At 41.0% G+C, this 27,581-nt stretch overlaps 1 protein-coding gene across 5 annotated transcripts in view; it reads left to right on the top strand.

Annotated features, from left to right (window-relative positions):
• SOX6 (SRY-box transcription factor 6) overlaps positions 1 to 27,581 on the top strand; it is a 780,471-nt gene that overhangs the window by 293,851 nt on the left and 459,039 nt on the right. For all 5 annotated transcript variants that reach the window (XM_029582789.1, XM_029582791.1, XM_029582793.1 and 2 more), the window contains one exon: positions 11,883 to 12,123. In XM_029582789.1, the coding sequence (XP_029438649.1) occupies positions 11,883 to 12,123 (241 nt within the window). The remainder of the gene's footprint in view (positions 1 to 11,882; positions 12,124 to 27,581) is intronic.

Below are 27,581 nucleotides of genomic sequence, written 5' to 3'. Positions count from 1 at the left end.
GCAAAAGCTCTGTCTCAAAATTCTCCTTGGTAACATGGCCCAAAGTGAAAGAGCTGGTTAGCGTGAAGGATTTCATTTCCTCCTCTTCCCCTGAACAAGAGTGGATCCCCCCCCCCCCCCCTCCAATATCAGAGATCAGACTGCCCCATAGTGGAGATCATATCCCACCCCAACCAACTTTGATAGACTCGCTTTCCCTCCGAATCCCAGTCCCTCTCTGGAATGTTTCCTTACCATTTAGAGAGTACCTCTTTTCACCAGCAGGAAGGTCATGAGATCTCTCCTAGCAGGGTAGCACACCGATGAATGATTCTGCCTAGTGGCACTGCACTGTGTATCAGTCAATATGAAAGAAGGTGAAGCCACCACTAGGTGGCACCATTCAGAAGTGCCAGCAGGAGGGCTCTCGTGTCATCTCCTGCTGGTGAAGATGGGGCGGTCTTTAATTGGTAAGAAAGCATTCTAGAGAGATGTGAGGGGGGTGAGTCTCTGTTGGGAGAAGTCCATGTGACTAAGGGTTGGGGGATCTGATCTGTGTTGTGAAAGCCCTGAGGACCATGGCCTGCTCCATTGTTAAATGTTAGCATGCTAGCCTTGCAGACATGCTAACATTTAACATCTAGCCAGAGCAGGTGTTAAAATAATGGTCTGGGGGGCCTTGCACTAATTTGTGTGAGGCTTACAGCATAGGATGAACATTTACTCATCACCTTAATTTGCATATCATTTGGGGTATTTGCATGTGTGTGCACACTATTTTTAGTGTGCGCATGCTAATGGTTTGCAGTTGAATTAAGTGTGCATGCTAAGGAATGAATTTTCAAAATATGCATGTGAAAAAATAGCCTCTACATGCATATTCTTTTTATAAAATACACATGTATTTTCACTTTTGCACACACACATATGCATGTAAACAAAGCACAATCTAGGAGCATTCTGGTGCAGGGCCAATATTTACACGCATACGTTTCTATTTTAAAAGATATGCAAAAAGATTTGCCAGTTTTCTTGTATAATTTTACATCTGCTAATAATCTGGTGTAAGTGATATTAAATGGGTTTATTGTGCACTACTGGCTGGGTGGGAGGTCTGGGTGACCTGGGGGGATGGGGGTTCTTGCTGAAGAACTATGAAGGTCTTGATGACCTGGAGATGGACTGGGCAAACTTGTTGACTATTTGGTAAAACTGGTCATTTGTTTGATGTACGCATATTTTAAAATCCACCAACTTACATGAGTAAGTCCTGCTTTATTTTTGTTTGTAAATATACGTGTGCATATTTTTTAAATAGGTAGGAAAAGTATGCACATTCAATGCATTGATATATGTTCTTTCAATGCATTGCATGAATTCATGTATAAGCCTTTATACATGCATATGTTGCTGAGTAGAGAGATGTGTATTTTATAAAATATGCATGTATCATACTCACTGGTTATGAAATACGTGCGTAGACCTGCTCGTGGCCATCTGCACATGTATATGCCACTGCTCACATTTGTTTGAAAGTTATCCTCAGGGACGGTAACTTCTAAACAAGTGCGCACATTTGCCGTCTCGCGTCCAGAGATGCGTCCATTTTATAACATCCATGCACACATGCGCGCAGGGGTATAAAATAGCCTGGCTGCACGTATATATGCGCAGAGTTTTAAATGGACGCGTGCATGTGTGCACAAATGCTTCTGCTGCACAAGTGGGGAATTTTGTTAAGGGAAGGGCGCCGAAGCCATTCTCCATTTTTCCAGTTTATTCCCGGTTCGCCCCGTTTAGAGAGTGGACTTGTAAATCCCCCTAGTTAAATAGACTCCTTTCTAAATCCCGACTCTTAAAACCCTGCTGCCTGGCCTATGTTTTTTTAAAACGTTTTTTTACTACTTACACGGCATCCATAGCAGGAAGTAAATTTACCCGGCAGGGGATCCCGGCGCACACAAGGACGCATAAGTATTTACGCGCACATTTCTTGGCCAGACCCCACCCAGGCCACACTCCTGCTCTGCCTCTTTTTAGAAACCTTTTTTTGCTTGTGTGCGAAGCGGGGGATATGCGCGTCCATGGGCGGCATATAAAATCCTCTTGACGCCTGCCGGCCCAACTTGTGTGCGCGCAGGGCTTTTGAGATTCACCTATAAGGATTTAGCGCATTGCAAAATAATTTTGCGTGCTTGCTAAAGTTTAGCGTCATATGCCCCTAGATGCACTGAACTCGATATGGGATTCAGATCACAGTTTTTAAAATTTAAACAATTATGTTGAGACATGCAGGGAGAGCCCTTAACAAACAATGGGCTCCCACTCTATGCCTCCCAGGGCTCTAATGTAATTGGCTCTCAATATTGAATAAAAAAAAATAAATTTATTCTGATTAAAACTTGGTACTGGACCTCTGTTCTAATGGCACATAAAAAATTAATTATACATTTGTCGCTTTAATGTTTTTGGCACCTAGTGCACAAATGTTTATGCTGATCTTTCAACTAAACAATTAAGTCCCTCGATTTGATAAAAATTGTAGGTTAATGCCTATATATAGCACCCATTGTTTTTTCCTGCAATTGTTAATTTTCTGCATTTGTTTGTAAGCTCTGCAACTTGCTTTCAAAAGCACAACTCTAATAAGTTACTGATAGACGAGTTCACAAGCTGCACTATGCTGATATTGCTGGTAATTCACTATTGTTCCTGTCTATAAAAAGTCAATGGAACAGATCTGAGGTCAGGTTTTTTGCAACAGTAAGAAATTGGATATGCAGAGCCACATGGCATAGGCGTAGGACTTTAAAGGCAACCATTACAGAGAAGCTAATACCAACCAATTAAACAGAGGTGGTTTGCGTGATGTAACATTATCAGGACAAACAATTCATGAGTCAAAGCATTCCAAGGCATCAGAGCTCCAGGCCAAAGAACAGTCTTAAGCTACATAAATAAAGTAGCATCAATATTGTCAGCTAAATATAAACGGTAGAAAATATTAACGTTTTCTGACTGCAGCTCAACCTGCTTCAGATTCTAGTAGATAGCATTACTCGCTTTCATCACCTTATAATTATGAATCTTAGACAATAATATGTAGGTTATGGCAAATAATGACCCCTATTGCACATCAAAGAAGATAGAGTGATGTTCTCATTCAGTGAATGATATAAAAGGAACAGTGCTTCGTAGTTGTTGGAAAAACACAATTTTACATGGAGTAGGAGGTTGGACAAGAAAAAGGAGGTGAAAGCATTTGCCCACAATCAGTTTAAAACAAATTCTAATTATTGTAACTAAGGTATTGTTGTGATCCAAAGTTCAGATATTCAGAGACAAGGTGAGCTAGGCAATATTTTTACTTGCAAGATAGAGATATTGCTGTCTCATTTATATACTCTTCCAGATCATATCCCAAAAAATCAATTGATTTTTTTTTTTTTTTAAAAGAGAGACCAATCATGATTAAAAATAGAGCTTCAATCAAACAATTAACTGGGGTCCCAAGAAAATGTTCATGTCTGCCTACGACATCTCCTGCCGCCTTTTTGGCATGATGTTCAGTGGTTTGCAATAAGTAAGACATGAGAAGGGAGTTATTGAAGAAGCTCGGTTAATGGCTCCACCTTCAACAAGCCATAGAGGAGAAGCAGAAGGGAGTGGAAGGAAGGCTAGAAAAGCCCAAGTATAGAGTATGACAGCAGATAAAGACCATAAGACTCAACCAGTCTCTTTAGCCTCGCTTCCTTCTCATCTTAATTATCCTGTACCCTCCTGCAGGTGTCTTTTTGAGGAACTAGATTTTCCTTGAAATGGAGCTTTAAATGTTGCTGTATTGGTCCATTTTAAAAAGACAAATAAGGGAAATGTTTGCATTTCCAATTTCTCCCTTCAGCTTCCTAGACACTGTTGCAATATACAAGGAAATATATTTGGGTCTGACTTGGTAGCTCATTGGCAATTCAATCCAAGTGTCAACTAAGGTTGGGGAGGGCGTCATAGTTCTTACTCTCACATGCTACCGAGTGGCTGGATTCAGGGCCCATTTCAGAGTTCTAAATGGACTCCTGGAACACGGACCCCAACCAAAGGACTGTCACCATAATGCCAGGGGGAAAAATCTTGGGCAATCCAATTTATTTATTTAAATTTTTGGGTTTTTTTTTTTTTTATTACCTGCACTATAAAAAAAAATCCTAGACAGGTTACAGAATAAAATATTCATAAAAATACATACAAGAATGACCAAGCAAATTGCAAATGAATGTTCATGGCATCAGATCCCAGCCCTGGTTCTGACTGAGTTGCAATCCCAAAAGGAGCTGGGAGGATACTGAAAGATGAAAAAAAAATGAATAAAATATATTTTACTTCTGAAATGTATATTACAACAGCATTTTACTTGTGTTTTCTGTTCCGATCCAGATAGGTTCTTGAACTTCTGGTTATTAAGCCACTTTAACCAATTAGGGATACTTAGTGTTTTGTCATCATTGAAACATAGAGATCCATTAACCCTTCCAGTTACAGTGCTGCAGACTCTGCGTGATGTCTGACTTTACCCTCACTCCCCCACAGCTAAGAGCCTTAAGAACATAAGAAAATGCCATACTGGCTCAGACCAAGGGTCCATCAAGCCCAGCATCCTGTTTCCAACAGTGGCCAATCCAGGCCATAAGAACCTGGCAAGTACCCAAAAACTAAGTCTATTCCATGTTACCATTGCTAATGGCAGTGACTATTCTCTAAGTGAACTTAATAGCAGGTAATGGACTTCTCCTCCAAGAACTTAACCAATCCTTTTTTAAACACAGCTATACTAACTGCACTAACCACATCCTCTGGCAACAAATTCCAGAGTCTAACTGTGCGTTGAGTAAAAAAGAACTTTCTCCGATTAGTTTTAAATGTGCCCCATGCTAACTTCATGGAGTGCCCCCTAGTCTTTCTACTATCTGAAAGAGTAAATAATCGATTCACATCTACCCGTTCTAGACCTCTCATGATTTTAAACATCTCTAACATATCCCCCCTCAGCCGTCTCTTCTCTAAGCTGAAAAGTCCTAACCTCTTTAGTCTTTCCTCATAGGGGAGCTGTTCCATTCCCCTTATCATTTTGGTAGCCCTTCTCTGTACCTTCTCCATTGCAATTATAACTTTTTTGAGATGCGGCGACCAGAATTGTGTCCCAGCCTTTCTTGACTTCCGCCACTGTGTCAGCCTCTACCGCCTCCACTGGGAAGACCGTACTATGTATCTATAAAGGGATGTTCCCCTTCAAGTATCCCTATCCTCCCAGTCTCCCCTACCCCTCACATTAAAAGCTTTCTTCTTGCACCTTAGCTGTATCATTGAGGCATTTGATTTTGTCTGCATCATATCCTGCTGCCTTCTCCTCTAGGGAGGAGAGTGATATGATGATCTTGTCACGTGACATGTGGCACCATCCTGACATGCTTGCAGTATGAACCCAGAGCACAAACACCAGAAGAATTAACAAAGTGGAAGAGATTTTTGAGAGAGACAATGAGCTCCTAAGAAAGGGTGGAGATCTGTTGTTTTTCCTTACCCAGATGCAATCTTAAAATGTCTGTATGTATGAAGAAGCTGGAATAGTAGTAAACGAAAAAGCAAAATAGTGAATAAACCGTGAAGCTGATGTTTTGAACCACCTTTTTCCCCTTATCAAAACATTTATAAATGCTATAGGGTGAGGTATATCCATTCAGCTTTCTTTATCTCATGGTATGTGAAGATCTGCAGCATGGATTTTTTGTTTTTTGCTCTTTGTGCAAGGCACACGTGCCTAACTTAGAGGAATGTTTCCTAAAATAATTAGGAAGTTTAAATGAATCCTGGGGGTGACCCAGTTAAATATATAGACTTTCAATTATATATGTAAAAGCAGGGAAGGAGTCTAACAGTTTAAATTGAGGTACAATATAGAACATTATTAATACATTCTAATGCATATTTAATGATTGGAAAAAATGTTGCTGTTGCCTATTATCTGTAACTCCTTGTGTGTTACAGATCTGATAATAACACTTAACATGAAGTCTAGACACTTATTAAAAAGCTGAATAAACATTTAGAAATGCTCCATTGGGCTAGTGTGGGAAGAAATATCTTTTTTTTCCACTAATACTATCTATCCATCTGCCTGTTTATGTCTATTTGACTATTCATCTCTTAGTTCTGTATTTATGCACAGAATGATATATTAATTGTTTTTTATGGACAATCAGATTGTCTGGTTATTTACGTACTTCTCAATTAGAAATGCCCATTCTTTTAAAGAGAAGCTTAAAGCAAGGGTATTATCATTTAAAGAAGTAATTGTTTGGAGTTATTACTCAGTTCATCAGGATTGCCGTCCAGTACTGAATTAGTTTAGATTAATGTAATTGTCTGTGTTCCACATGATGCTTGTCTACCATCAAGGAGAAAAAGGGTTGCAAATGGGGATCTTTTTCTCCATATTTAAAAATGTTTGGAGGATACTATAAATTCTACCTACATATTCCTGCATCCTGCCCCACTGTAGAGCCTCCTGTTATCATAAATAGTCGGATATCTTTGAAAGGATCAGGCTTTGTTTTTTATTTCTTTATACTTGTTTGACCCTCTGAATTCTCAGGTTGAGCATCATGATACATTTTATTAATTGTATTTTGCTGCTTGTATATCACTTCTGGCAGTTTCATAGAAGCGATTAATAAATGTGAGTAAATGAAATACATTTATTAATTCAGATAGACAAATAGGAGTAAAAAACAAAACAAAAGCTGATTTCTGTCCATGAAGAAGGTTTCCAGTCTCCCGGATGCATTTTGTACGGTACAGGAACATGACTTCCCAGCTGCTTCAGCAGTCTTAGAATTCAACGTGTTCTGTCTAAAACTTGTTTCTCTCGATTTTAATATATATCCTTCAGTTCACTTGCAGAAACCATAAACCATGTATTAAATAGCACTTAATGCTACCTAGGAATGTAAGAAGCTTAGTGCTTTTGCATTAAACCTTTATTAATATTATGCTATTATCAGCTTTATCATTGCATGAATAGCAGAGGTGCAAGACAGTTCCTGGATTTCTTTAGGGTGTTTTGGCATTGCTTGATTTGCCATGCACTACTTTCGTAGTAGAAGCAGATAACTCAGGAGCCATTCACTCTCAGCCCAACTCTTAACAGTTTCATCAATTTGCTAAGCAGTCATGTAATGCTTCAGCTTGTGAAGTGCCAGTGTGGTGCTGCATTGCTGCAAATGCAACTTTATTTCACTGTCCAAATTACGTACGTCAGAAGCAGCAAATCAAGATCCTTAGGTCTTCCACTGCAGGGTATGCTCTGATTTGCTCAGATTACATATGCAACACAGTCTATTACTGTTGTATGCTGATATAGGAGAGGGCTTTTTAAAATGATCACATGATCTGCAAGTGGAACGTGAATTTAGACTTGACCTTAAAGATAACTAGAAACCCATCTGGGTGAAAGCAAACAAAACTGACAATGTGCTTAGCGAGGCATGTTGATTAAGCTTTCACATTCACATCTGGGATTTGGGTCCAAGCCTGCCCCAGAAGTCTTAACACAATCCTCAAATGGCAGGGGCCACAAAATTACCCTGTACAAATTGTGACAAATCTACATGACTGTCGGCTTAGCCTCAGAGCTCTGTGACAGAATGTTGAGCTGCTATATAATTTCCAGGGATGCCGTAGTTATTTTGTGAATTACCACAGTCAGGCTTCCGAGGCTTTGAGACTCTCTTGGTCCAGGTGCATTTTCGTTGGAACACTGGTACACTTTGACATTTCCTCATTCTGTAAATAAGGTGTGCTCTCACCTTCTGCATATAGAATGGCTCAATATTCAGTGACCAAGTTCTGGAAAGAATGACGGTGGATACATTAAATGATCTTGAACCAGCTCACTGTCAGATTTCCAGAAGCTAGATAAATTCTCTTCACTCTGGAGAATCCTTTTTTTTTTTTTTTTTTAAACTTCATGGATACACAGAGGCTGTGAGGACAAACTGCTTAACATTCTTGGCACCAGCTTTGCTTCAGTTAAGCAGTTAACAGACCTAACCAGTCATTGTAACTGATGTGAACTTTTGATAAGATATCCTGCCCTAATATGAGAACTGTGTTGCCCTGCAAGGCAACAGCTGTCAAATAAAGCAGATCTTTTCCACTTAAGTTGGTTACCCCTTCAGACAAAGTTGAATGTGCCACATTTGATTGTATTGTGGTTTTTCATGCTTTCTTAGTTGCCTACGAAGGAGAGCCGTATAAAATAATAAAGCTTGACTTGGAGGTGCTTTTGCTTCCCTTGTGCCGCACGGTGAGCAGGTAGCCGTTTTTGAATGGTCACTTAAAAGAATCACCAAAAGCTTGTTTTTGAAACAGAGGTGCAGGCTTGCCTGAATAATTATATACTGTGCGTGATTTCTAAAACTTCACTCAGAATTTTGATTTTCAATTAACACTCCCAATTTAGAGATAATTTTCCATTTAATGTAATTGCAGGAAATAATTTATTGACTGATTAAGACTGAGGGCCCAGCCTTCCTTAAGAAAATAATCCCTGACAAAACCAGCCTTCAAGCTTCGGGCAGACTTAGTCTATTTTTACAGCTGCACTGTTAGGCTTAATTGAGATTGGGCACCATTGTTCATTGGTACAATTTATGGCTGAAATTATCCTTGAGAGACTCATTTTTTTTTCCTTTACATTTTTTGGTATTGTGTCATGATTAATTTATTCGGCTGAAACAACCATAATTTTTGCCATTGCAAGAAGCCAAGTTGTTTGCTGTAAAAAAAAAAAAAAAAAATCAGATCTACCAGAGAGGCTATGCTAACTTAAGCCTTCCATTGTAATCCCAAGATGCAGTTACCGCTTCTGAATCTCAACCTTTTGCGGTGCCCGCAGGGTCTGGTTCTCCTCCAACCAAATTCCTGAGACCAGCTTTAAGGGACCTGGCAAAAAAAAAAAAAACACCCCATACAAAATGCCTGCCTTTTCAGTTTCCTTGTAAAAATTTTTAAATGTGTGCTACTGTTTATTCTGCAACTTCTGGAAAGGAAAATATTCCAGAGGGAAAAAACCCCCCACAAACTTGGGCAAATGGCCCTGTGGGGCTTTAAATTTAGCTTTTTGGGGACAATAAAATCACACTGTTCTTTATGCATAACCCTTTTGCATGCACAGATATTTTTCTGTGTTGAATTTTATTTCCCTTCTTAAAAGTTGCCATAAATCAGACTTCAGGCAAAAGATGTGCGGTTTCACAACTGTGAAGGCAAACTGACTTGGCTTTTTGCCACATTTCGAATATTTTGCTGCCCAATGATTAAATCTGGGCCATAGTATTCAGTTTCTGGAATGTGTTATTGATTTGGCATTGGATTGGTCCCTAAGATGATCCCCTCTTGAGCTAATGCAGGACATTGCAATGCTTACATTTACAAGGGTTCTCTACCCCCTGAAGGCAAACTCAAACCTTACAGTTTGGTCAGACCTTAGATATTGTAGGGTTATCATTTAGTATGGAATGGTTCATGCTCATGCTACAGATTATGGACATTTTTAATATGTTCCAAGGCATTTCAGGAAGCTTGCAATACTGTTATTGAGAGCTGCTCATAATTAGATTAGCTGATCTTATATTGATTTTTTTTCATTGTAGGATACTAATTCTGAGCCCCCTCATTAATTGTGAGAAATGTAACATTAGCTGTTAAATCCTATGTGAAACATGGGCTGCTACATAAAAACTACTGTTTAAATTGGAATTAACTTAATTATTTTTTTTTGCACCTGATATTTCCTTCACTGTAATATTCATGAAAGCATATGACAGATTTGTAATTTTAACTGTTAGTCTCAGATTTCTAGCCCCTTTAATCAGTATTTATTTCTGTAGAAACAGTACTAGCAAGTTAATGATTTGCTAATTTGAAAAATGCTTGTGTGGTTTCATATGTTAACTGATTTGTGCATTTTGTAAGAAATAGTATGAAATCAATTAATGTTAAAGAGCAATTAAGGTGGAGATCTCATTCTCTTAGTAAGACAGCAGTTTGCGCGGGAAAGGTACTGGAAACTTATTACAAACTAGAGCAACAAGTTTTCAGCCGTATGTATCGCAGAGCCTGTCCCTATAGACTTTGACCAGTTGTTTTTTTTTTTTTTTTATCCTTAATTCATGGCTTTCTAAACCTGTCCTGGGGACCCTACAACCAATTGGGGTTTCAGGATATGCACAATGAATATGCATGAGATCATTTTGCATACCGTGAATCTCCATTGTATGACTATGTATCTCTTGCATTTTTATTGTGGGATACCCTGACAACCCAACTGGCTATGGGAATCTCAGGACAAGTTTGGTCAGCCCTCACTAGAGAGAATGGTTAATGCTTCCAGTGTATAGAAACCAAGCACTGTAGTTGCTTAACTTAATACAGTATAGAAAGCAGGATGCGATTTTTTTTTTCCAGTGCTGCTTCCAGTCCTGAAACTTGCCTAGTGACTAAGTGCTACTATAAACCATGAAGGACTGTTACTTGGCTCAGCCCCCCCCACCCCACCCCACTCCTCTGCTGCTGTTCTACTCATCAAGCGTCCCAATCAGTCTTCTACAATCTACATCGTCCTCTCCTTACACAAATTGTACACCTTGTCCCAGGCAGTAAAGCTTCATTTGAAAGTAAGGCTGTGACTAGGGAGACCTGTTCTGCTGGCCTGAATGATTCAGTCCTGGTTTTACACCATTGGATGCACAGATTTATAGGCCCACCTTTTAATAGGGGAAGCAGGGGAAGCAGTGGCGCAAAGCTGGGACTGGATCTGCCTGTCATGCCAAACTGGAGCTATCTGATTCCCCTACCTCTGATTGAGATACATAGTTGCTTCTCTTTTCTTTACACATAATCTTTAATTTTTCCTTTTTTTCCCTCCAAAATTGTAAAATAATCTAAATAAATGATACATCGAAAATGAGAGAATAACAGCATATACTGGATAGGTTTTATAAAATGTGAGGACCAACCAATTACTCAACTAGAAATCTGGAAACAAAAGCAATAAATGAATTATGAATCAGAACAAGAAACTTTAATTTGGAATAAGCTCAAATGATGAAGGGATAGAGAAAATAACTAGGCAAAATGATATTTATTTATTTATTTATTTTTAATTTTTATATACCGATCTTCTTGCATAAAATGCAAATCAGGCCGGTTTACATTGCAAACTGAACAATTATTTTGATACTTGATGAAAATAGTTAAGACTAATGTAAAATGAAGTTTTGAAAAAAGGTCACATGTAAAGGGACATTTCATGTCTGGGTTCCTTTACAAAAATACTGTGGATTGTTAGTTCTATCTACGTTTTTATTGGGCAGTGAAGTGCTACCCAGTATTAACTTAGACTATCAGCTGAAAATTGATTTTTAAGAAAACTAGCTCATAGCAGCTAATAGTTCTGCAGATCCCAGTTGCCTGCCAATGACAACCTTCAGTGGCCTTCCAGTTCTAGTATCACATGTATACTTACTGTTTTCTCAGCTGCTGATAGGACAGTGATGACAGTAGGTGTTAGAACTTGGAAGCTGTGGTTGACTGTGGTACTAGCTGGACCTTACAGAACTTTTAATTGCCACATGCTAGATTTCTCAACACCAGTTTTAGTTAAAGTAGTAAATTATTACTGGGCAGCACATGACTGCACAGTAATAACCTATAGAGGGATTTCATGCTGCTGTATTTCAAGATAATGTGCCCTTTTAGTTTCTAGGTATTTGTGTGTCAGATACATTGCAATTATTGATTTTCATTAATGTAAGTAATAAATATGTCTCCTTTTATTTTTTATGTAGAAGAATGTCTTCCAAGCAAGCTGCCTCTCCATTTGCCTGTTCTGCTGATGGAGAGGAAGCGATGACCCAGGACTTGGTACCACGAGACAAGGAAGAAGGCAGTGATCAGCTCATGGCCACCCATCTGCCGCTTCACACCATAATGCACAACAAACCTCATTCTGAGGAGCTACCTACCCTCGTCACCACCATTCAATCAGACGTTGACTGGGACGGTATGATCTCTGCCCAGCATAGAATGGTAAGCCATATGTCTTGGAGTCAAAGAATCTAGTAAATAGAAGTGCCTGTCTCCCTCAACTCTGACTACAACAAATGCAAAGAAGGGGAACTAATACACAATTTTTAAAGCATCTAAATTGATATAGTCCTAGTGAAGGGGTATCAGCCAGTCAATGACTCGCATGGTCTACAGACCATCGCTGGTCTTTTCTGTCATCTACCCAGTACAAATTTTTATCTTTCATACTGCAAGTAAATTAAATGTTTATAATATTCAAAGTCAATTGTAATGCAAGTCTTGGCTTGTTTTGAGCATGAAACAACGGCTGATGTCAACTTGTTTTACAATTAACATTATAGACTTATTTATTTTATTTGCAGTACGAAAGATAAAATATGGGGTAGATGATAGAAAAGACCAGTGATGGTCTGTAGACCATGCGAGTCATTGCCTGGCTGATACCCCTTCACTAGGACTATATCAATTTAGATGCTTTAAAAATTGTGTATTAGTTCCCCTTCTTTGCATTTGTTATTGTTACTGGAGTCCAAGAATACATAATTTTGTTTGCATTTCCCATTCTGTGGATATTAAGGATATTTTGCCAATTAGTTTATATAACAAAATGTATTACTTTTTGCATGCTGTTAGTGTAAGTGCTCTTGAAGAAAAATCACATGATTGCAAGGATGTTGAACTGTAGAGATGTGCATTTGTTTGAAATGAAATTAAACAAAAGACATTTCTTCTTTGTTTTGTTTCTTTTCAGGGTCCCACCAAATGTGCTGTCATTTTAAAAATTCCAAACCATATGATTTAAAAAACAAAAAAACATAAAACAAAACCAACCCAAAACCTTCCCTTTCCCTGGCCCCCTCTAAGTGCACCTATCCCCCCAGCTTACCTGCGAACTCCAGGGTCCAGAGAGGGGTAGGAGTGATCTTGCCTCACCACTTCCAGATTTCGAAATGGTGCCGTCTGAGCTGAAGCTGGCATTATTTTGAAATATAGCCGCACTTCAAAATGGCACCAGCCTTGGGTCAACCGGAGCCATTTTGAAACGCAGAATTGGCAGGGCAGGAGCAAGTGTGTGGATTGCTGATGGGGTTGTCTGCAGAGGATTTGGGAGATTAGGAGGGTCCGTAGGGAGGGTTGGAGAAAGGCCAGGGTTTGTTTTTTATAAACTAGACAGCTTGATATTTTAAAAATTGCAGCCGGTCTTGAGGGTTGGGAATGGGGCCCTGAAATGAAACAAAAGCTCTCCCATTAATGGAACAAATCAAAAAAAAAAAAAAGTGCACACTCTCTATTGAACTTCCAAGTGCTTATAGTCCACGGCCTTGTTTTCCGAAGGTTTTGTCCATGAAAAAAAATAAGGGGAAAATAGGCCCCTCTGTTTTCACACAGGGATATTAATTGACTTGAGCAAATGGCATTCAGCTTGAGTCTCCAGGTTTCCAATATCTATGCTCTGGTCATTATGCTGTATCCTATAGCACATAAAATTGAAGAAAAGAATGTGTGAGTAACCAGAGGCAAACCAATAAATTATTTGTTGCCCTCCAGTTCAACGTTACAACAGCAGGTGATATCTTTTAGTATGGAGATGAAATCTTCTCTCCTTTTTATTACTCAAAAAAATATGCAACTACCTCTGTTTGTAAATAGATGGAACATTCAATTTGAAACTCTGAAAAATAAGATTCATTGCAGGCTGCAGTGCTTTTTATTGATCCAACATAAGAATTAACCCAAGATGATAATGGACATGAGCTTTTGAGACAACACACAGGGTCCTTCTATCGAGGATGCCTCATGACGGGACTTCTGTGGTTTTGAAAGCTCATCTACATCATCATCTTTGGATAAAGCTACACATTTGTCCAGTAAAAATTTCAGTTTATTCGAGGACTAATATGGCTGTAGAGCACCTTATGTCCAAAGTTCCTGTATCTGAAAAGAATCACGGACTTTGGATTGTTACCTGCAAAATCTTACTCTACTGGAAAATTGGTTGGCTTCATATGTTCTGTTCTCCATGAGAAAAAATACCCTCAAAACACTCCCATTATCTGCAATTCTTTTATCAGAAATTGCCTGCTATGTAGAGCTTCCATTATCTGGAACATGCCTGGTCCCAGCCATTCTAGATGCAAGGTGCTCTACTGTACCAATGAATAGATGCTGGCTTTACAATTATTAGAATCATATTGAAGTGTAATTATTTATAAGAGTTGTCCAATCTTGCTAAGTATAGGTATCTGTGGGGATGAAGTCACCTGATGATTTCACCTTCAGTATGGAGATGTATGGATTTACCTTGTTTTTCCTAGCCATTGTTGATTTATGACAAGTTTGCCTCAGCATTAATCTCAGATAGAAATGCTCAGCTCATAGCTGCCTATCATTCAATTAAGCTGCAGGGCTTGGTGGTTAAGGCAGAAACCAAACCTAATGCACTGCCTGTTCCAGTCATAAATACATCTCTTGCACATCACTGCTCAGTTTCATCCCATAACAAAGAAATAAAGCTTCAGAATTTACCTCCACAAGCCCAAGGGGATTTTCCCCAAACTAATACATTTTATCATTGTGTTTTGAGTCCTGCAGTTTAACCAATAGGTTCATGTCACACAGCTTTCCTTCTTTAGCATATATTTTTATGCATGTTATTTCCTGTCCTTTTCTTCATTTTATGTCAGAGCGTCACTCTATAAAGCTTTAAACTGATATAAAACCAAAGAATGATGAGTCACTATCTGCACTCTGACATATAGCCATATGAGGTACACAAAGGACTGAAGATGCTCCCTGTTTGTGTAATGATGGGCCGGTTGCAGGATGGTCCTGTGACTGCCTGACTCACCCTAGAATGCCATGAAATTCAGAAGTGGCAAGGACACAGCCACGACACCTACTCCTTACTTCCACGTGCCAACCTTAGGTACGTGCACAACAGCACCCTAGTTAAAGGCCCCATGGTTGCAAAATGATGCGACGCTGGGTGATGTCGGTGTAGCTGGGTACTTAAGGCTCGGCCGCATTCTCCCTTGATGCCTTAGCAATGGGTCCACCTTCCTTGCAGTGCATGTTACTTCTTTTTGTGCCTTTGCCTTGTTGTCCTGCCTAGTCTGGTAGTCCTGCCTTGCCTTGTTGTCTCCCTGCCTTGCCTCTCCGTACCTTGCTCTGCCTTGTCCTATTGGTTTCTCGCTTGTCTTGGTCCTCAGTGTCTTGCCTTGCCTGTCTTGTCCTGATTCCTGGTTCTGATCTCTGCTTCGGATACTGACTACTCTTCTGGTTTGCTGCCTGCTCTGACTCCAGCTTGGATCGGATACTGACTGCTCGCTGCCTGCCCTGACCATGGCCTGGACCTGGATACTGTTTGCTTGCTGCCTGCCCTGACCTTGGCCTGGACCTAGATACTGTTTGATTGCTGCCAGCCCTGAGCCCTGCCTGTGTCTCAACCTCATCTGACCGCTCTTGCATAACTCTTATCCAAGCTCGCCTGGCCCCTGGAACCCAAAGACGTAACCTACAGGGAACAGGGCTGGTATAGGTGAAACCCCAGCTCTAGTCCTAGCAAGAGCGAGTCGACAGTTGTCAGCGTGCACCTAGAAGTTATACTTGCTAGGCTGTGTCAACCATGCCACAGCCCAAGAGCTCACATCCATGACAGTTTGTTTCCATTGTTCTGAGAAATACTTTATTCTTGAGTGACAAAGATCCACTCTCATTGTTAGCAAATATTTTAAGCTAAAAGTTGAAGTATTGTTCTTTAAAATGGGAATCAAATTAAAAGATCAAATTACAAAGCATAAGAACAACCATGGTAAACAGTTATTGCTAGGTGAAGCTCTCATGCCACTTGTACCTCTGTGTCTTCAAGGGCCTTGGAGGACTGGGGATGAGTTGATGTCAGTAGTTTAATCCATAGATTCTCAATCCAGTCCTTGGGACACCCCTAGCCAGTCCCCTAGCCAATGAATATGCATGAGAGATGTGATTACAGTGGAGTCAGTGCATGCAAATCTATCTCATGCATATTTATTGCGGATATCCTGAGAACCACTGGTTTAATCAGTGTGTGGCCAGTTTTGGTCCTCAAGAGCCACAGACTAGGTTTTCAGGATAGACACAAGGAATATGAATGCGATGTATTTGCATACAATGAAGGCAGTACATGCATATCTATTTCATTCATATTTGTTGTAGTTATGTAAAAACCACGCCAGTTCCAGTTTATTAAAATTTCTGTCCCACATACATCATAGATTTCGTACTGGTTAACAAGCAAGAACAAATAAAGAAAGGGGGTGCAAAGCAAATCATAGTCCTTACAAATTGAAAATTATTTCATTTCTTTATTCCAAAGAAAATTCCTCTGTTTTGGGAAATGTTCAAAATGGTACATTTAAAAGTTGTTCCCCGACATGGACCCCTTGTTTCGCCACAATAGCTGCGATCAGGAATTCATACACTAAGAGTAAAAATCAAAGAAACATAATCTGGTAAGGACCAAAATACAACAAGGTACAGAATACAAGTCACTATGATTACATACCTCTTAGAATGACAATCTTCCGTGTACAGGGAGTATGTGTTACAGATCCCATTACTAGGTTATTTAAAGGCGCCAGGTAATGGCGCCAAAAACCAGCCAATCAGTGTATTCCAAAGAATGCACCCAACAGCCAATCAAAATAAGTGATGACGTCAAAGTTTAGAGGGCTCAACAGTAAGTATTACAGAGGGGAACAATCTATTTTGGTACTGGCAAATATCACAAATAAAAAAGTAATAGAGAAAGGGGAATAAAAGATTAATGCATTTGGTATTATAATGATACATTACAGCCGAGAAACATGCATTATTCATGTACATAGCCTAAATAATGATGCAGTAATGGTACTAACCAATCCTGGAAACCTCATGAAAAACTGTGACATTCAACCAATATCCATGTTAATAGGGGAACCCCAGTTTATAACAGAAGCCAAATCCTATATATTCAATATACATGGTTCAAGGGTTAAGAAATATACTAAATTATATAAAGGATACCCATTCAATTTCTCAGTTTAAGCCTAGTGGGGATAAATTATGGAGAGTGTAAATCCATTTCTGTTCTCTTTGAATCAACATCTCAGAGAAATTACCGCCCCTTGATGGTGGGGACAGAACATCAATAACAAAAACGGAATGTGAGGCACATAGCCTCTTTCGGATAGTAGAAAGACTAGGGGGCACTCCATGAAGTTAGCATGGGGCACATTTAAAACTAATCGGAGAAAGTTCTTTTTTACTCAACGCACAATTAAACTCTGGAATTTGTTGCCAGAGAATGTGGTTAGTGCAGTTAGTATAGCTGTGTTTAAAAAAGGATTGGATAAGTTCTTGGAGGAGAAGTCCATTACCTGCTATTAAGTTCACTTAGAGAATAGCCACTGCCATTAGCAATGGTTACATGGAATAGACTTAGTTTTTTGGGTACTTGCCAGGTTTTTATGGCCTGGATTGGCCACTGTTGGAAACAGGATGCTGGGCTTGATGGACCCTTGGTCTGACCCAGTATGGCATTTTCTTATGTTCTTATAGCCAATGTGAAACCAAGGGAGCTTCCTCCCAAGATGCCCGAATGCATGAGCAATGTTCAATAATGCACATTTTAATTGGTTGCATGGTTTTGCCCCACCATCAAGTGGTAATTTCTCTGAGACGTTGATTTGAAGAGAATAGAAACGGATTTATACTCTCTATAGTTTATCCCCACTAGGCTTAAACCAAGAAATTGAATGGGTATATCTTACATAATTTAGTACATTTCTTAACCCTTGAACATGTATATGGAATATATAGGATTTGGCTTCTGTTATAAAGTGGAGTTCCCCTATTAACATGGATATTGGTTGAATGTCACTGAGTTTTTCATGAGGTTTCCAGGATTGGTTAGTACTATTACTGCATCATTATTTAGGCTATGTACATGAATAATGCATGCTTCTCGTCTGTAATGTATCATTAATGCATTTGGTATTATAATCTTTTATTCCCCTTTCTCTATTACTTTTTTATTTGTGATATTTGCCAGTACAGAAATAGACTGTTCCCCTCTGTAATACTTACTGTTGAGCACGCTGAACGATGACGTCATCACTTATTTTGATTGGCTGTCGGGTGCATTCTCACAGGACAAGCAGAATGGTAGTCCTCACATATGGGTGACATCACAGGATGGAGCCCAATCATGGAACACTTCTGTCAAAGTTTCCAGAACTTTGACTGGCTCCTACTGGGCATGTCCAGCATGGCACTAACCCTGCAGCCAGCAGGGGTCCCCCTTCAGTCTTCTTTTTTCTGCGCAGCAGTAGCCATGTGGTTAAGGAACTCTGCAGAGATTCTTGACAGGAATTTTCCTCATGGAATTACTAAAAATTAATTTACCCCACAGGGGTCCCTCCTTCAACTTTTTTCAAGCCGCGGTACTTCGGTAAGTTTTTTACTCGTTTTCTGTCGATTACCGTCGAGTTTGGCCCTCGCAGCCTACGGCCGTCGACCGTACCGCGGCTCAAATTTTTCATGGCCATGGCGTAGGGGTCTGTAATCGCCGGACTGTAATTGCACCATGTCCATTACAGATCCTCACAAAGTCTGTGTAATGTGTCTCGGAAGTGAGTAAGGTGTCCTATCCTGTACCAAATGTGCCCTTATGACACCAAAAGGTCGCAAGGCTAGAATGGAGAAGATGGAACTTCTCTTCCGTGCTCAAACCCCGATGCTGTCCATTGCATCAACGTCGTCAGAACCGGCACCATCAACTTCGCGCCAGCATCGACCTCCGGCTGGTGACCTTCCAGCATCGACGACTTCTCGGTCTTTGTCACCCTCTACTCCCCCTCAGGACCGAGGGGATCATAGAGATAAACATCGCCACCAGCATCGAAAGTCTCGGATCATCGAGGGAGCAAAATCATCGACCTCGCCATAGTCTGAGCTGCCGTCGAAGAAACCTCGTCCAGAAAAGGCACCGACCTTTTCGGCAACTGGGTCACCGAGGCAACCCTCACCCGACAGGGTATCGGGAGCCGGGACTCCGCTTTTAATGGTGGTCTCTCCGGCTATGCCTCTGCCTCCTCCTTCTGTTCCGGAGCCAGGGCTGCTTGCTCCAGGTCTCTGAGAACTGGACCGGATGGTTCAGGAGGCCATCGACAAGGCGATGCATCGACTCCAAGTTCCTCTGACACCGGTACCAATTGCGGAACCGACCACTGACCCGATTCCAGCAGCGTTGGCACCGCTGCTCTCGAGGATGGGAAGCGCTTATGGCCGCTTTTCCACCGATGGACCCTGGGTCACAGATGGCTCCAGTGCCCTCCCCGCTTGCGTTGTCATCGGGATGCTTCCAACCTCTGATGGGGAGCCCACGTGGCCAATCTGCAGACACAAGGATCTTGGTCTCCAGAGGAAGCCAAACACCAAATAAATTTCCTGGAGCTGCGAGCAATCAGATATGTTCTCAGGGTATTTCAGGATTTCCTCTCCAATCAAGTCATCCTGATCCAGATGGCCATGTGGTACATCAACAAACAGGGAGGGACGGGCTCCTACCTTCTGTGTCAGGAAGCTGCACAGATGTGGGCAGAAGCCATCTCCCACTCGATGAACCTCAGGGTCACCTTCTTGCCGGGAGTGGACAATGTGTTGGCAGACAAGCTGAGTCGCACCTTTCAACCGCACGAGTGGTCTCTTAACCCCTCAATAGCTAACTCGATCTTCCACCAATGGGGTTATCCTCAAATAGACCTCTTTGCGTCACCTCAAAATCGCAAAGTAGACAACTTCTGCTCTTTCACTCGCAGCCAGCACTATCAGCCAAGACACGCGTTCTCCCTTTCATGGGCAACCGGTCTCCTATACGCATTCCCTCCACTTCCACTTCTCTCGAAGACTCTCGTGAAGTTATGTCAGGACAAGGGAACCATGATCCTGATAGCACCCAACTGACCACGCCAAGTGTGGTTTCCAATACTTCAGGATCTCTCCATTCGCAGGCACATTCTCTTGGGAAAGGACCCGCTTCTAATCTCTCAAAATGACGGGTGCCTACGCCACCCCAATCTTCAAGCCTTGTCCTTGACGGCATGGATGTTGAAATGTTAATCCTTCAACCACTTAACCTTTCTGAACCAACTTCCTGTGTCCTGATTGCTTCACGGAAGCCTTCCACGAGAAAATCGTATTCTTACAAATGGAACAGGTTTACGTCATACTGCTATTCTCAATCCCTTGACCCCTTTACCTGTCCAATCACGAAGTTTCTGGACTATCTCTGGCACTTGTCAGAGTCAGGTCTAAAAACTTCCTCCATCAGAATGCATGTCAGTGCGGTTGCTGCCTTCCATAAAGGTGTCGGGGACGTTCCTATTTCAGTACAACCCTTTGTAACACGTTTTTTGAAGGGCTTGCTTCACCTCAAGCCTCCTCTGATTCCTCCGGCCCCTTCTTGGGACCTCAACCTAGTTTTGGGTCGGCTCATGAAACCACCATTCAAGCCTCTTCAATCTTGTGACCTTCGATATTTCACATGGAAAGTGATTTTCCTTTTGGCAATCCCTTCCGCACGCAGAGTTAGTGATTACAGGCTCTAGTTACCTACCCGCCTTACACTAAACTTCTACTGGACCGGGCAGTACTCCGCACTCTACATTCTTAACTAAGGTAGTTTCGGAGTTTCATCTCAATCAATCCATTATATTACCTACCTTTTTTCCCAGGTCCCATTCCAATCCAGGAGAGCAGGCTCTGCATACCCTTGACTGCAAACGGGCTCTAGTGTTCTACCTAGAACGTACAGCTGTCCACAGGAAAGTAACTCAATTGTTTATCTCTTTCCATCCTATCAAATTGGGGCAGCCTGTGGGTAAGCAGACTCTCTCCTCCTGGTTGGCGGACTGCATATCCTTTTGCTACCAGCAAGCAGGCATTCCACTTCAAGACCGTGTTAAGGCACACTCTGTGAGGGCCATGGTGACTTCAGTAGCACACCTATGATCGGTGCTGCTTCCTGACATTTGCAGGGCTGCCACCTGGAGTTCTCTCCATACCTTTATAGCCCACTTATTGCTTGGACAAAGCCAGAAAACAAGATTCCATCTTCGGCCAATCTGTCCTGCGTAACCTATTTCCAACGTGACGTACCAACACCCTTCCGCCTGCCCGGTGGGGTTCAGGATGCCCTCAGCCAAATTTCATCCCAGGCCTAGTGCCTTGCACGCCTGGGTACATTTGGTGCATACTCGGACATCCTCAGCTCGGTACTCACCTATATGTGAGGACTACCATCCTGCTTGTCCTGTGAGAAAGCAAATGTTGCTCACCTGTAACAGGTGTTCTCACAGGACAGCAGGATGTTAGTCCTCACAAAACCCGCCCGTCGCCCCGCGGTGTTGGGTTCGTAACGTTTTCTTATTTTGTTTTCGGCACTACCTGTAGCTTTTTAACAAGACTGAAGGGGGACCCCTGCTGGCTGCAGGGTTAGTGCCATGCTGGACATGCCCAGTAGGGGCCAGTCAAAGTTCTGGAAACTTTGACAGAAGTGTTCCGTGATTGGGCTCCATCCTGTTATGTCACCCATATGTGAGGACTAATATCCTGCTGTCCTGTGAGAACACCTGTTACAGGTAAGCAACAGTTGCTTTCTTTGGAATACATTGATTGGTTGTTTTTTGGCACCAATACCTGGTATCTTTAAATGACCTAGTAATTGTTTCTGTAACACAAACTCTCTTTACCCGGAAGATGGTCATTCTAAGAGGTATGTAATCACCGTGACTCATATGCTGTACCTTGTATTTTGGTCCTTACCTGATTTTCTTTGATTTTTACTTTTAGTGTATGAATTCCTGATCGCTGTCCCTCCTGACGCAGCCATTGTGGCGAAACACAGGGTCCATATTGGAGGAAAACTTTTAAATATAGCATTTTGAACATTTCCCAAAACAGCGGAGTTTTCGTTGGAATAAAGAAATGAAATATATTTGAATTTGTAAGGGCTATGATTTGCTCTGCACTCCCTTTCTTTATTAGATGATACACTAATTGTGGAACTATTCCCCACTTTCTTGTTTTAACAATCAAGAACATACGTAATAAAAATATACAACACAAACAAGCAGCGCACTAAACAAATGGGGCTACAGGAATTTAAAAGTCCTTGCTTGTTGCTCAATGAAGGCTTTCTAGAAAAATTGAGTCTTTAAAGCCTTCTTAAACGTTTTTACACATTGCTCTATTCTGATTTCATCAGGAAGGGAATTCTACAAAATGGGTTCTGCTGCGGAGAAGGCCTGTTCCCTTGTAATGTAAAGGTGAGCGAGCTTTACCGTTGGAACTTCCAGTATATTCTTCTGGGCTGAGCTTAAGGATTTAGGAGGTCTTTAGGCCTTCAGTGTTGAACTCACTTAGCTAAAATAGTCCAAGTTTAGCAAATTGAAAATGACCACTGTGAGCTTGTATAGAATCTGCCATTTAATGGGTGCCAATGAAAGTCTGACAAAACAGGAGTGATATGGTTGCGCATTTTGGAGCCAAACAAAATTCATGTTACAGCATTCTAGACCAATCGGAGTGGACTTATTGAAGAATAGGGAAGTCCTACACACAATGTGCATGAAGGACCATGCAAAAGTCATGAGAATCAAACAGTGGATGCTCTCTTTTTTACTAACTGAAGCTTAAAAAAATGAAAGCCAGGATAGTTTCAGGTAGAGATTTGGGCACTTTTAATTTTCCCAGTGTCACACCAAAAGAGAACATTTCTTCAATAGGTGGCCTGCTGAACCTATGCTCTGAGCCTACGCAATGCATGTTTTTGGCTCTAGAGGATCAGATTTGGCCACCCCAGTACTAACATCCAGAATAATTACTTTTTGAGTAGCTCTTCTTGCTCTGCTCTGCTTCTTTCCCATTTCACTCTGCTGTGTTTTAAAAATGTCATAGTACTGGTGAGATTAGAAATCCCTCTACTGCCACCACATATTTGAGTGGTGAAGAGCCTAAGGTTGTCTCCCCATATGTATGCTGCTAAGTTCAGTGATGCAATTAGTCTTCATGGGACTCATTTTCAGAAATATGTAGCCAGGACCTAAGGAGTTAGCCAGCTAGATCCCATGGGCTGAACATTTCATCCCATTAGGTGGCTAAATTTATGTATTTATTTGTTGAGTTTTATATACAGTCATTTGGTAGAGCCATCACAACTGTTTACAAAAATTTAAATTTTACTTAACAAATCTAAGCACCTGGTGATTTAGCTGCTCAAAAGGTGAGTGGTCCTGGAGGTTTTTCCAGAGTTGGAGAAGGACTTAGCTGGCTAACACTGATTTTCAAGTACTATCTAGTTAACTCAACATTCACATATTATGGACCTAAGTCTAGCCAGCTAGATTTAAAGATTTAGGATCATTTTCAGAATGTAGAATGTAGCCAGTTGGGTTGCTGCTGGAAATGAGCTTAAATTAGCCAGCTAAAACGTAGCTGGCTGAGTGCCCAGCACTATTTTGAAGATTTACCCTCATGAGGCCTGGAAAGTTCAGTTTGACCAAATTCATGACTCTTTGCCACAAGAAGCAAAACAGCAACTGTGAATTTTATTTTGCTTTTGGGTCCCTGGGCATCCACAATTCTCCCACCCTCTCACCTCTGCAGTGACTGCCTTAGTGTCCTGATACCTACTGGATAATAAATTGATAGGGGCTTCTTCAAGCTAACAATCAACGTCAGATGTTGGCAGGGTCACATATTAGACAAGGCATAGATTGAACTATTCCAAGTACACAGCAGAACCTTTTTATAGTCTTCCCTGGTTCCTCAACATTGGTCATGCCTCTAACCTCTCTAAGCCTGCTTTACTTCTTTTCACAATTTTCTCTTTTTTCACCTGAACTTTTTTCTGCGAGATGGACTCTTTTCTATCTGCCATTCAGACAGGGAATCAGAAGTATGTGGATGCCAGAACAGCTAAAAATGAAAAGCCAAGATAGTTTCTGGTAGAGAAACTTTTGATTTTCCAAGGGCCACTCCAAAAGAGAACCTTTCTACAGTAGACAGTCTGCCGAACCTATGCTCTCAGCCTACGGTATGCCTTATCGTGACAAAAAAAAAAAAAATGCATTGGTGGTGGAAATGTTTTCAAACTCTTGCTCCTTTTTCATATCAAGCATTGCTTTCCACAAGGGACTTTGTGCGTTCTGAATGTCTAGAAGTCAAAATATTTGATTGAAACTCCCACTCTATAGTATTTCCCAGCTGTGTACTTATATAGTGTAATAAAAGGATTTAACGAATGGGAACCAGCAGCTGCCTTTTGGAAACCCCCTTTGTGCTCCCTTTTCATTTGACAGATCCAGCAGTTTGTAACAACCGGAATGCCAAAGCTTACACTGCAAGTATCAGATCACCAAACAGGAGAAACAAGTGAAGGGACATGTATGCCAGAGCTGGCAATGGGGGACCAATTCTTTTCCCATCGACAACTAGAGCAGTGATACTGAACCCAGTCCTCGGGGCACATCTAGCCGGTCGGGTTTTCAGGATAACCACACTGAATATGCAGGAGATAGATTTTTTTCCTACCCTGGGTCTCCAATATATGCAAATCTATCTCCTGCATATTCATTGTGGCTATCCTGAAAACCCGACTGGCTAGGTGAGCCTTGAAGAATTTGTTGAGTAGCACTGAACTAGAGGGAGCCATGTGCTAAATGCTACTATACAGAGTGTGGTGACTTCCTGGCAAAGGATAGGCACAGCGCATTTCACTAAGCAGTTGCAGCTCTTTACCACACAAAACAGTTTTACGTTCCGCAATAGTGATGAAGAGCCCCATTTACTTCCCTGCCTTTCTTAAATAAGCAAGCAAAATTTGGTTACTGGTGGCTGTTCAACAGAAACAAAATTGAATCAGATAGGCTTTGAAAAAGGCATTACTCTAAAGACTTCATATTGCCTCAACAGGGCCGCTCTCCTCCGGCAGCAGGAGTCATAAGAATTTCACCTTTCTTGGTTCCTTTGCTTCATTTTTTGGTCTTACTTATTGTCAATATATTTTTAGAATTGTTGTTATGGTTTGTTGTTGTTGTTGTTTTTTTTTTTTTTTAATATCTCCCTCCCTCAGCCCATCCCTTCAGCTGCTTGTGCTGCAATCCCACTTTACACGTCTCTTCTTCCTGCCATGGATTGCAATGCTTTGCATGAGTTGCCGGCGAGGAGCGGGGCCTCCGTTTACTTGGGATTCAGAGCAACGGGTGTGGCCAAGTAGGAGGAGCTCTCAAAAACTCGAAATGCCAACCTCTCCTGAGGAATGAAGTAAAAATTCAAAAATGATAACAAGGGCACCAATTGCTTTACTTAACTGTAACTGCCAGCTGAGTTATCTAAAAAAATATTTGTGCTGTTGCTTTAACTGGAATGTATCGGTCTGAAACTTGAGAGCAAACCCAGGTCTTAGTTGGATATTTCCAAATCTCTGAACATTCCAATCAGCACACATTGTTCTGTGCATGCCTACTTTACATTTAATATCCCATTTTCAGAGCTCATGGGAGGAGGTTTCCAAAACTTGAAAGGGTTACTTGCTCTTAGCCGTGTGGGTTTTTTTTTTTTTTAAACATTTTTATTTGATCCTCGGAGAAGAAGGAATCAGGTATGTGGCCTGATTAACAGCCATTAGCATCAGCATGTGATTATGTGGGCTGCATGTTGGACCCCTGCCAAAAGATAAGAATCCACTACTTCGCTACATCTGTGCAAGTGCTTTCTCCATTTCCGTTGTACTTTGACAGCTTGAAGAAGGCAAGCCCTGGGTCTCTTGGTTCTGTAATAATAAAGCAAGAGCTAAACAACCAAGAAAGGTGCCCTCCTCCCCTATTCCATTTTATTTTCATCTTTGAGGGCAAACAGAATCCAGTGACCGAAGCTTGAGTGTAAACCGAGACTAGTAGTGTACTGCTGACATTCGCTTACAGCTTACAACATTCCTGCATGTTTATGAGGATTATCTATTTTGGGACGTGGCCAATGCAGTTTGTATTCATATGCAGTTTCTGTGATACCTTTACATGCTGCAAAGGTTTTAATTTAATTTCATCTGCAGGCATTCTCACATGGAAATGCAGCATTGCCACCATCTGCAAGCACTGCATGGGGTTTGCTGCATTTGTGTTTTGGTAGGGAATCTTAGATAAGGGAAAAAGCATCCCTTGCTATTACATATCATATTTATTCTGAAAAGAAGGTTGAATTTAGTGTTTAGCACACACCACTGCAGGGATGGGCAACTCTGGTGCTCAAGAGCCACAAACAGGCCTGGTTTTCAGGATATCCACGATGAATATGCATGAGAGAGATTTTCATGTGCTACCTCCATTCTAAGCAAATATATCTCATGGATATTCATCGTGGATATCCTGAAAACCTGGGCTATTAGTGGCTTTTAAGGACTAGAGTTGGCCAAACTTGCTTTACTGCATCAGACAGCTGAATGGCTGGTCTAGTCAAATTCTCTCTTTCTCTGATGACTTCATTGTCATAAATCAGTAGGAAAAGCATTCTGTTGTAGAGGAACATAGTCAGGCAATGGTTTCAGGATTTGTATAAGTTGCATACTGCCTGATGGGAAAACTTTAAAGTTTGTGTACTTTGGACATAGTTATCCTGATGACCATGCCCTGTGTAGGACTGTAAGGACAGGATAAACTCTTGAAAAGTATGGACAGATTCAGAAGTATGAAACATTAACAGAGGGACAAACAAGCCCAAAGTATCTTCTTTTGGTGAAGCAAACCTTATGCAATGCCTGGAGTAAGAGTTTTGATTTGGGGGTACAGCTGAGAGTGGTCCCTCTTTATAACAAAACTCCTTTATATTAACCCAGGTATTAACATACAAATCTTGTCCGGCATTATATGTTCTAGCAATGGAATAATGGCAGAACAAGCTCTTGTGGCTGATGGGTTTGCTTCCGGTATACTTGTTATAAAGTGGGATCGCTGCTTACTTTTGCACATCTCATCCCCACAAAAAAAAATATGAATCTGTGTATGTAATGTAAACTGCAACAGGCACTATTCTGTAAAATTTCTGAGCTGTGCACATTTATTTATTTATTTAACGAGTTTTATATACTGTCATTCGGATTCGTCAAAATAACGCCATCATAACGGTTTACAAATAGAAGAATATCTGCCCATAGCATTGTTTTTTTTCCTGTCCCCAAAAGGCCATTCAGGCTAGCTTGGAGAATATTCTGCTTTAGTCCTATGAAAATAATAAAATAAAATAAAAAAAAAAAACTAACAGAACTGGCATGCTTTAAAGGACTGTTAGAAATATTAAATTTCACATGTCAAAACACACAAATGGGAGTTAAGGGCATTAAGAGTACCAGGACTTTTTTTTGAGACTGTATATTAAAACACTGC

Source organism: Rhinatrema bivittatum, chromosome 17 (genome assembly GCF_901001135.1).
Source record: "Rhinatrema bivittatum chromosome 17, aRhiBiv1.1, whole genome shotgun sequence".
Classification (NCBI taxonomy): domain Eukaryota; kingdom Metazoa; phylum Chordata; class Amphibia; order Gymnophiona; family Rhinatrematidae; genus Rhinatrema; species Rhinatrema bivittatum.
This window is presented reverse-complemented; position numbering and strand designations above follow the sequence as displayed.